Source organism: Lynx rufus, unplaced genomic scaffold (genome assembly GCF_022079265.1).
Source record: "Lynx rufus isolate CCGP_SWC_20201006 ecotype Redwood Valley unplaced genomic scaffold, mLynRuf1.p SCAF_11, whole genome shotgun sequence".
Classification (NCBI taxonomy): Eukaryota; Metazoa; Chordata; class Mammalia; order Carnivora; family Felidae; genus Lynx; species Lynx rufus.
Window position 1 is genome coordinate 15,721,033 of NW_025814825.1, and position 11,353 is coordinate 15,732,385.

Sequence of the window (11,353 nt, forward strand, 5' to 3'; positions counted from 1 at the left end):
GGAATCATACAATCTGTGTCTGGCTTATTTCACTAAACATAAAATTTTCAGAGTTCCTTCATGTTGTAGTGTGTATCAGAATCCGATTCCTTTTTAAGGCCGAATAATATTCCGTTGTATGTATATGCCACATTTTGTTTTCCCATTTATCTGTTGGTGGACAGTTGGGTTGCTTCACCTTTTGACTTCACCTATTGTGAATAATGCTGCTGTGAACATGGTGTCCAAGTCTCTTTTTGAGTCCCTGATTTCAATTCTTTTGGGTATATACCTAGGAATGGAATTGCTCAATCATATGGTAATTCTATGTTTAACTTTTTGAGGACCTGCCAAACTACTTTTCATAGTGGCCGCACCATTTTATATTCCAACCAGCAATGCACAAGGGTTTTAATCTCTCCACATCTTTGCCAACACTTATTATTTTCCACTTTTTTGATAACAGCCAAACAAATGGATATGAAGGGGTGTGTGAAATCTCTTTTGAATACAGTGTTCCAAGCATTCCTGATTCCCAGGGTCTGCTCCTCCCTCTGGACTCCCCATGCACCTCTCCTGACTGTGAGGGTTGGCATTTCCCCGTGGCAGAGAAACCATCATCGCTGATGAGCAGTCACCACCCTTCTTTCTCCCTGTACTTTCTGGTCTTTCTTCCAAGCTCTGGCAAGCTGCTGCCCATCTCTCTGCCTTTTGCTTACGGAGAGTTGGACTGAGAAATAATACAGGCTTTGGGAAGAATACAGATTCAATATCATCAGGCCCACAATCTTCTGAGCTCTTTTATTCATATCGTCTTCCAGACCAGAGACCATAGGACTCCACGGGGACCAATTTTATGGCTTTGACCTGCCACTGACCTCAGAACTAGAACAGCATCCAGATCCTTAGGCAAAATTGTTTCTTGGTCTCATCGGAACCCAAGGGAACAGCTTATATTCTAGTTACAGCGCCCGATCTATTTGCATCAAGTCCTTTCCTTTGCTGAGGCTCATATTTGGTGGTTTAGGTCTCCAAGACAGATCCTGGGTGTGGTGATTCACCTCCTGCATGAGCCTCATGACTCCTTCAGGGGAACTTGGAGACCTGGAATTTTGGTTGGGATTCCCAGTTCATGTTCCCAGAATCTAGACCCTCTGGGGCAACATTTGTTTGTACTGTTTAGTACTTACGTCCTTTCCATGGACTTCTGATGTCAAGAGCAAAGTGTGTCAAAACCAGCCCCCATGTTGTCATACGTTCTGGGCTTTGCTTCAGCCCAGTCCTTACCTGTTTGCTTAAATTAGGTGCCTGGTGTAAATTTCTTTTTCTTTTTGTCTTTTCTGTCTTCCGTGAAAGCAGGTGGAAAAAAAAACGTCCTGCATTTCACAAAAGAGGAGAGAACTATGGAGGGAAGTGATTCACCCTGGTGCACAGATGGACTCAGCAATGAAGCTGGGAATGGAACTCCATTCTCTGACTCTGAAACCACAGCCCTCACCATGGGCAGTCACCCTCTTCTTCAAGAAAAAGCTCTTGGCTTATGCTCCAAGATATGGCCTTTGTACTTGACAGGTGCCACTGGGATTGGGTAGTGGGGCTCTCTACCTTCATTATTCCCACTTCAACCCATGAGACTATTGTACTGACCTTCAAATATGGATTTCATGGTATAACCCTTGAAAGGAAATTTCTAAGCCTCTTTTTTTTTTTAAGTTTATTTTTGAGAGAGAGAGAGAGAGATAGTGAGAGCAGAGGTGGGGCAGAGAGAGAGGGAGAATCTTTATTTTTTCAATATATGAAATTTATCGTCAAATTGGTTTCCATACAATACCCAGTGCTCATCCCAAAAGGTGCCCTCCTCAATACCCATCACCCACCTTCCCCTCCCTCCCACCCCCCATCAACCCTCAGTTTGTTCTCAGTTTTTAAGAGTCTCTTATGCTTTGGCGAGAGAGGGAGAATCTTGAACAGGCCCCGTGCTGTCAGTGCAGAGCCCTATATGGGACTCGAACTCACAAACTGTGAGATCGTGACCTTTGCCAAAATCAGGAGTTGGACGCTTACCCGACTGAGCTACCCAGGCGCCCCCTTTCTAAGGCTCCTTCTAAGCAAAACATATGACCTCGCAAGTTTGGAAAAACAAAAGCTCCTGAAGAATAAGAATGGAGGCAGCTGTAGGGGCTCTCCTCTATTCCCTTGAATTGTCACTTCCCCTCTGGTGTCCTCTCATTTCATTTCTCCCTTCAGCTACTGCACCCAGCTCTGGGGGGTATCCTTCCCTCATTCCCTCCAGCCCAGGCCCATACACAATCTAGGTCACTCTCTTTTGCTTCTCTTGTTTCAATTGAGATTAGTAGGAACTTTCAGCTTTACTAAAAACCTTATACACATCCTTGTTTAAGAACTTATAGTGCCTTTCTGGAGTCTATGGTATCATGTGGTTTTTAAGAACTTTTACAATCAGAACTCATCCTACTTAGCTCTACTTTGTTCTCACTACTCGTCAGTGTAAACTCTTCTTTTTTTTTTTTTAATTTTTTTTTCAACGTTTTTATTTATTTTTGGGACAGAGAGAGACAGAGCATGAACGGGGGAGGGGCAGAGAGAGAGGGAGACACAGAATCGGAAACAGGCTCCAGGCTCCGAGCCATCAGCCCAGAGCCTGACGCGGGGCTCGAACTCCCGGACCGCGAGATCGTGACCTGGCTGAAGTCGGACGCTTAACCGACTGCGCCACCCAGGCGCCCCTGGTCAGTGTAAACTCTTCTTAACTGCACCAGATTTCTCACTCTTGTATACACGTGTACACATGTATACACACAACCACACACATGCATACACACACCACAGTTAAGGACATATAAAATTTACTCTCTATAAGATATACAATGTTTATTCCAGCTTCTGTCTTTTTCCAGGACTCTTGTTTGGAACTTCTTTTTTTTCTGTGCTCTTACCAATCCATCATGACCCATCCCTTAAGATTTGTTCAGGCCTAGGAAATCTCTAACTTCAGTGTGCCTGTTCTCTACTTTTACTGTAGTTTTGGTCAGTGGTCAGACTATTTGATGTTAACTTTTTTTTTAAGCATTTTGACTTTAAATTTTTTAAGCTTGTTTATTCATTTTGAGAGAGAGAGAGAGAGAGAGAGAGGAAGAGAGCATGAGCAGAGGAAGAGGAGAGAGAGAGGGAGGGAAAGAGAAACCAAGGAGGCTCCCCACTGTCAGCATGGAGCCCAATGTGGGGCTTGAACTTACAAACTACAAGACCATGACCTGAGCTGAAACCAAGAGTCGGATGCTTAATCAACTGAGCCATCTATGCGTCCCGACCATTTTTTTTTAATTATAGTAAAAACACATATAAAATTTACCATTTAACAATTTTTAAATGTACATTTCAGTACTATTAAGTATATTCCCTTTGTTGTGCAATAGATCTCCACAACTTCATCTTGCAAAACTGAAGCTCTATACCTACTAAACAATAACTCCCCCATTCCCCCTTCCTCCTAACCCCTGGTAATTCCCATTCTCCATTTCTATGAATTTGACTACTTTGGATACCTCTGTATCTAAAGATATATGTAGAATCACGCAGTATTTGCCTTTTTTGTTCGTTTGTTTTTGGACTGGCTTATTTCATTTGGCATAATGTTCCCAAGATTCATCCATGTTGTAGCATGTGATAAGATTTCCTTCCTTTTTAAGACTGACTAATTTCCATTATATGTATATACCACGTTTTGCTTATCCATTCATGTCAGTGGACATTTAGGTTGCTTCTACCTCTTGGCTATTGTGAATAGTACTGCTATGACATGAATGTACAAATATCCCTTTGAGACCCTGCTTTCAATTCTTTTGTATGTATACCCCGAATTGGTATTGCTGGATCATATGGTTGTTCTGTGTTTAATTTTTTGAGGAACTGCCATACTGTTTTCCATGGTGGCTGCACCATTTTACAATCTAACTAGCAGTGGAAAAGGGTTCCCATTTTTCCACATCTTGCCAATGCTTGTTCTTTTCTTTTTTCTTTTCCTTTTTTTATAGTAACCATCTTGTTTAATAGCATTTTAATTGTTTCATATATAGCATTTTGTCTTCCTTACCAGATTTAAACTTTTTCAGGACACAGATCACGTATGTTCTGTGTGCTCTTAGGGTCTAGCCCAGCACTAGGTACACATTAGGTATTTGAAAGTAATTTTTGGTTGATTGTATGAAATTAACAGCTTGAGTTGAACTTAATTCTTTTATTTTTGAACTTGGGCTGGAGTTTGCTTTCCAAATAGAATAAGCTGACTGCCATGACATAGACTGAATAAATCCTAGGACACTATGCCATGGAGCAGAGAGTCTGTTCAGGGAGAATGTCACTGTTATTTCCTTGTTGACTAAAAATGCAAACTTTGTGGTTATCCCACAAGCTGCTGGGCCCACTGTTGCTGAGGGTGGTTCCTACCCTCCCTGCAGAGGGACAATGCTCTGGAAACCCAGTTTTACTTAGAAGATCCTAGAGGGAAAAATTAAAAAGCTCAGAAGAGTGCCAGCACAAGAACTGTGAGGAACTATCACAGATGGAAAGTAAGTACAGATATTCTCAATTCTGCTATCTTCTCACCTCTACCCAGTTTCTCCCAATTTTCCTGAACCTTAGGGAACCAAATTCTCATCCACTGCCGTGACTTTCAGGGTTACTCTCATTCCCCAAATTCTTTCAATTTCTGTACAGAAAAGTCCCTCCATTAGCCAAACATCTGACATTTTTAAAATGGAATTATCACTAGGATCTAAAAAAAGAACAAGTACAAAAGTGCCGAAGCAATTAGCTTTTTTGAGAACAGATTCTTCAGGAAAGTCGCCTCAGGGTAGCCGGGTTTGCACAAGACTCTCAGGTGTACATTCCCTTCTTGATTCATCCCTGTCTGAGAAATTCTATGCAAAAGTTGGCCTTCCAGCCCTGGATCTTTCCCACTTCTATACTGGTCCTTATTTCAAAGGAAAGGGTTGGAGTAGGAGACATAGGAAATAGAAAGTTTGTGACTTAACTGGGTATTCCCACATAAAAAAGTAAACCAACAGTCCCAATTATGCATTAACTGACATTTTCCCCGAATTGTTTAATGGTAAGAATCTTCTAAGATGCATATTAGGATTCAGATTCCTAGGCCCCATCCTGGACCCAATGAATTAGAATTTCCCCAGAAGTAACCTGACATTCTGTATTGTTTAAACCTTTAAGTCAGGTGATTTTTATCATCAGACAAGGTTAGATAACATAACAGGGAATATTTTTTTTTAGTTTTTTATTTTAGAGAAAGAGAGAGAGAGCACAAGTGGGGAAAACAGACAGAAAGAGAAAGAGAATCCCATGGGGCTTGAGCCCATGACTCTGGAATCATGACCTGAGCCCAAATCAAAAGTCAGACACTCAGCCGACTGAGCTACCTAGACATCCCAGTGAATGTTTATTATTACCATTTCCTGGGCACCTATTCAACAGGGTGCATTGTTTCCCTTGGGAAGGGTAAAGCAACAACACTATCATAGTGGTAATCAGCACAAGTTTTGGAGTGAGAAACTGAGGTTTGACTTGCCAGGTATTGGCTTAGCTTTGTAACTTTAACTTCTCAGAGCCTTGGTTTCCTTATCCATAAAGTAGGGATGATATCTCCCTCATTAAGGATTAAATGGGATAGTGCACATGAAGCTGTTACCCAATGCTTGCTAAATAAAATGCACACTCAGTAAATAGAAGCTATTGTTATTTCCCTACGGAAGAACTCTTGGGTATCCCCATTACTTAATATGGTTGAATAATGGTTGCAAAAAGGGAAGACTGGCCATAGATGGTTCCAGAGGTCCACTTAGATATAATAAACATAGCCAGAAGACCCAGTGATCACTTCTTTGACTAGATCCAGTTGTGGCTGGTTATATTAAATAAGAGGAAGAACATTTTTATTAAAGTCTGGCTGAAGCTAGGTAGTCAGGAACCAATACAGACAAGACTTGGACAGCTGGGGCTACCCCAGGATAGCATCCGTGGTTAGAAGTGGGAAGATTCCCAGAAAAAAGGACAAGCACCCCAAAACCCTCACCTTCTTGACAGAATGCATTACTGCCTCAGAGATAGTTCTCCACATTCTGGAATCAACCAGGTGTGAGTATAAATCCCAAGTCTACCATTTACCTACCTATAGCGGGACCTTGGGTAAGCTGCTTAAACTCCATGAGCTTCAGTTTTCTCCTTCATAATGGTGAAAATACCTTCTTTCTCATCAAAATAAAAAGCTTCAGGGGCGCCTAGGTGGCTCAGTCGGTTGAGCGTCTGACTTCAGCTCAGGTCATGATCTCACAGTCTGTGGATTTGAGCCCCGCGTTGGGCTCTGTACTGACAGCTCAGAGCCTGGAGCCTGCTTCGGATTCTGTGACTCCTTCTCTCTCTGCCACTCTGCCTCTCACGCTCTGTCTCTCTTTGTCTCTCTCTCAAAAATAAATGAACATTAAAAAAACATTAAAAAATAAAAATAAAAACCTTCTGCACAGCGAAGGAAACAATCAACAAAATTAAAAGGCAACCGACCGAATGGGAGAAGATATTTGCAAATGACATATCAAATAAGGGGTTAATATCCAAAATCTATAAAGAAATTATCAAACTCAATACCCAAAAAACAAATAATCCAGTGAAGAAATGGGCAAAAGACATGAATAGACACTTCTCCAAAGAAGACATTCAGATGGCCAATCGACACATGAAAAAAATGCTTAACGTCACTCATCATCAGAGAAATACAAATCAAAACCACAATGAGATACCACCTCACACCTATCAGAATGGCTAACATTAACAAGTAAGGCAACAACAGATGTTGGCGAGGATGCGGAGAAAGAGATCTCTTTTGCACTGCGGGTGGGAATGCAAACTGGTACAGCCACTCTGAAAACAGTATGGAGGTTCCTCAAAAAATTAAAAGTAGAACTACCCTATGACCCAGCAATTGCACTACTAGGTATTTATTCAAGGGATATAGGTGTGCTGTTTCAAAGGGACACTTGCACCCCAATGTTTATAGCAGCGCTATCAACAATAGCCAAAGTATGGAAAGAGCCCAAATGTCTATCGATGGATGAATCGATAAAGAAGATGTGGTGTGTATATATACAAAGGAGTATTACTCAGCAATCAAAAAGAATAAAATCTTGCCATTTACGACTATGTGGATAGAACTAGAGGGTATTATGCTAAAGGAAACTAGTCAGTCAGAGAAAGACAAATATCATATGACTTCACTACTGATGAACATAAGGGAAGGGAAGCAAAAATCATATAAAAACAGGGAGGGGGACAAAACATAAGAGACTCTTAAATATGGAGAACAAACAGAGGGTTACTGGAGGGATTATGGGAGGGGGGATAGGCTAAATGGGTAAGGGGCATTAAGGAATCTACTCATGAAATCATTGTTGCACTATATGCTAACTAACTTGGATGTAAATTAAAAAAAAAAAAAGTACCTTCCTTAAAAGTTGTTGCCAAGACTGAAAAAGAATTTTAAGCAAATAAAAATTGGTTCCTATCATCTATCTTTAACAAAGGATAGATTATAACATCTCCTTGGGGGGAACAGCCTTCCTCTTCCTTTTTTTTTTTTTAATGACTTTTTTTTTTAAGTGTCTTTCTTTCTTTCTTTCTTTCTTTCTTTCTTTCTTTCTTTCTTTCTTTTAATAATCTCTACACTCAATGTAGGGCTTGAACTCATGACCTCAAGATCAAGAGTTGAATGCTCTTCCAACTTAGCCAGCTAGGCACCTCCAGCTCCACTTCCCACCATCCACTGCTTTAATTCTAGCTGCTGTCTTTAACTGCTGTCTTCTTTAACTGCTGTCACACTTCCCACCATCCACTGCTTTCAGAGTAAAGAGAAGCCTCCTGGTTAGACTACCTGCATGCTGTTTTTCCACTCACTCTGCAAACACACCTATCTCAGGGGCTCCCTGCTGGGTCCCTGCTCCCTCCTCTCACAGACTTCCATACATTTCATCCTGTGTGCCCTCTGAAAGGAAACTGACCTCCCCCCAGGGCTTGGCTGCCTCATCACACTAGTATCAATCACTGTTTGGAGAAAAGAAGCACCTTCAGAAGACAAAGAGACTGAGGGTGGGGATTGAGGGTGGTCAGGAAGGGAGGCGGTGAGGATTCAGAATAGGAGGGGAGAGGGTGGAAATGTGTCATGAGTTTCCTCAAAATCGGTGAATTCTGAATCTCATCATTTTCAGTGAATGAACTCAGATGATTCACTTCCCTTCATTAGCCCTCTATTTTCCTCTCTGTGTAATGGAAAGGGAAGTGCTTGCACTTGCTTTACAGACAGAGAAGCATATAGAAATCATCTCGGGAGAGCCATGAGCACATGATATTATACATCGTATGGGCTACGGATGCTATGTTGGTTTTCTTCTGAGCAATGTTTTTTAATATACTAGCTCCTGGCTTAATGTATTTCCTTAAACATCATCGACTTCTTGGTAGTACCCACCAGTTTCCAGTTTCCCTTTCCAGTCCTTTCTTCCTAGGTATCCCCTTACCTTCCAGTTAAGGAGCCATTGCCGTCCAGCACGGTAACTTAAGCAGAATTTCTAGGACCTAGCTTTAGTTCTTGGAGGGGACTCAGAATCTACGTCTAGAAAGCCATGACCAACACTCCTTTAAGGACACAAGTTCCTGATTTAGGAAGTTAAAGACAGATTTGGGTTAAAGATGAAGAAAAATTTGGCCAAGGCTCAAAATATTCACGCAGAAATCTGAGCTAATTGACTTCAGCAGGGTAGGAATTGGAACAGAAATTGTGAGGCGTAAAGGGTGAGAAAGAGTAGGGGTCAGAGGCTGAACTGGAGGGACCAACGTGGCCTCTCTGTTTAGGGCATTACTGACGACAGACTATAACCTCAGGATGCAGCCCCTGGGCTCTTTGCTTTCCATGAGTAAGGAAGCAAGTATGTGGCTTCCTCTGCCCCACTCTTTCCACAGGCTGCTGGGGGCCTAGCGGTTCCAGAAGCTCCCCTATCATGTTTCAGTGCATACTGTGACAACAGCGTCTTTTCCCTTAGCTCTAAACACACGTGGGAGTCCTCAGACCCAGGGAAGCTATGTGACCGGCATTCAGTGCCTCCTTCCCAGAACTGCAGAGGAATCTGTCTGCCCTGGGTGTAGGGGAAAAAAAAGAGAGGAGCTTCAGGCCACAGACAGCAGAGAAGTGGGGGAGGGAATGGGAGTCAGGGCTATAGAGGGTGAATAGCACATGCAGCTGGCCAGCTGCTGGGAACTATTGGCTAAGGACACGGCATCCCCACTTAACCGGAATCCTGGGACAGACTCCAGAGAATTGCTGGTCTTCTGGCCCAGTACAGCCATAGTCAGGAAGGCAAGGCAAGCACTCAGGGTAGGAATTGTAGTTTACAAAGTTCATCCCTCTATCTCTAGTATCCAGAACTGTCCTTGGCATTGGGTCCATAAATAAAGGAATGAACAAACACTTCCACACACACAAGCATGATCTCATTCAATCTGCAAAGTGAGGAACAGGCAGAGCAGGCATTGCCTCATTTTGCAGCTAGGAACTGAGATGAAGAGAGTTAAGTGTCTTGTCTGAGGTTATTCAGCCTGGATTTGGCAGACCCGAGGCTAGACGCTACTCTCTATGTAGTACCATGCTGAACATTCTTTTTTTATTATTATTATTTTCACTTTATTTATTTGAGAGAGAAGTGCAGAGAGAGAGAGAGGGGGAACCCCAAGCAGGCTCCACGCCCAGCTCAGAGCCCAACGCAGGCCGTGACCTGAGCCAAAACCAAGAGTCGGATGCTCAACTGACTGAGCCGCCCAGTCACCGCCATGTTGAACATTTTTGGTACAGCAGACCAGGAATACATCCTGTGCCTTGATGTGAGCTTCCCTTTGGTTCCTGCTGGTCAGAAAATAGCCTTTTCAGGGGCCCAGTTTCCTGGACATAGTCTCAAGGCCAAGTTTGGACATCCTGGTTCTTCTTGCGCACCTGGCATCTGCCTGCTCTTTTATAAGAAGCTTTGGGAAAGGGGACCCCTTCATTAGTCTCTGTTGCCACATCTGACTTTGAAGTTTGGTCTTCTGAAACACAGAGGTGGGGGCAGGTGGTGTGACTCTGGGAGTCAGGAACAGAAGGAAACCATATACATTATGCTCCTTATTCTCTTACCCTCGATAGAAACTTCAGATAGCCTAGACCACCAAGTTAGTTCTTAGAACTGAGGCAAGCAACTAACCCATACTACAGTGCAGACTTTCCAAGAACTAGGGGCCCATAGCCCAAGGAGAATTCTGGAAGGTGGTCCCAAAACCAGCAAGAGGGCTCCCCTGAGCTGGAACATTGTACATCATCTGACGCTCATCTTCACCATTCTGTCTTATTCCCTTCTCCATGGAGGCAGTGAGGTATAGAGCATGGGAATAAGGATCAGAAAACCTGGGTCCTAGTGCTGGCTTTGCCACTCATCAAGTGTGTATCTTTTCTCCACCTCATTTTCCTCATCTGCAAAATGGACACGATTTCCAGCTATGTCATAAGGCTGTTAAGAGTTTAGAGAGGAATAGTTTGGGGGCAACTAGGTGGTCAGTTGGTTAAATGTCTGACTCTTGATTTTGGCTCAGGTCATGATCTCATGGTTGTGAGGTCAAGCCCCATGCACCAGGCTCCGCACTAGGGGTGGAGCCTGCTTAAGATTCTTCCCCTCCCTCTATCCATCCTCTGCTCGCAGGCACAGGCGTGCGCTCTCTCTCTCTCTCTCTCTCTCTCAAAAAAAAAATTGTTTAAAACAAAAGAGGAATAGTTTGTGTCAAATTGCTCTTTAGCACAAGACAGAAACAATACCAGTACTATTTTTCACTGTAAGAAAGAGAGTAGGAAAACTTTCAGAGTGCCCCAAAGCTTTCTATTGCCACTTGTTTACTGATCCATTCCTCATAAAACACCTACATGAACAGGGCATGTACCCAGGGTTGAGGGAGAGACAAAGATGTTTAAGATGTGGTCTCTGCCCTTGAAGAATTGAAAAGACTAGCACAGGCTGTGCACCAAAAGACGGACACAGAGGTTTCAGGGAGCACCAAAGATCATACAGTGGAAAGACAGTAAAGAGTTGGAGGCTCCAGGATTGTTCAACCAGGTGAAGGCACTGCAGGGGGAAGAAAAGGGAAGAAGAGTGTCACGCTGCATAACGGTCTCCAAGCGTCTTTGTCCAGGAGGAAATGAGGTCATCCTGCTCTCAAGAATCAGCATGACAGCCTCCAGCCAAGTAATCTGGAGTCATGAGAGCTGCTGGGGGTGCTC

The 11,353-nt window shown here is 43.1% G+C and overlaps 1 protein-coding gene across 2 annotated transcripts in view; it reads right to left on the reverse strand.

Annotated features, from left to right (window-relative positions):
• Positions 1 to 6,330, reverse strand: part of CAMK2G (calcium/calmodulin dependent protein kinase II gamma) — a 78,135-nt gene extending 71,805 nt beyond the window's left edge. The window contains exon 1 of one of the 2 annotated variants that reach the window (XM_047072987.1): positions 6,182 to 6,330. In XM_047072987.1, coding sequence (XP_046928943.1) covers positions 6,182 to 6,218 — 37 coding nt within the window. In that variant the 5' untranslated portion in view covers positions 6,219 to 6,330. The remainder of the gene's footprint in view (positions 1 to 6,181) is intronic. The other variant, XM_047072984.1, reaches the window with a different exon arrangement.
• Between the last annotated feature and the right edge of the window lie 5,023 nt (positions 6,331 to 11,353).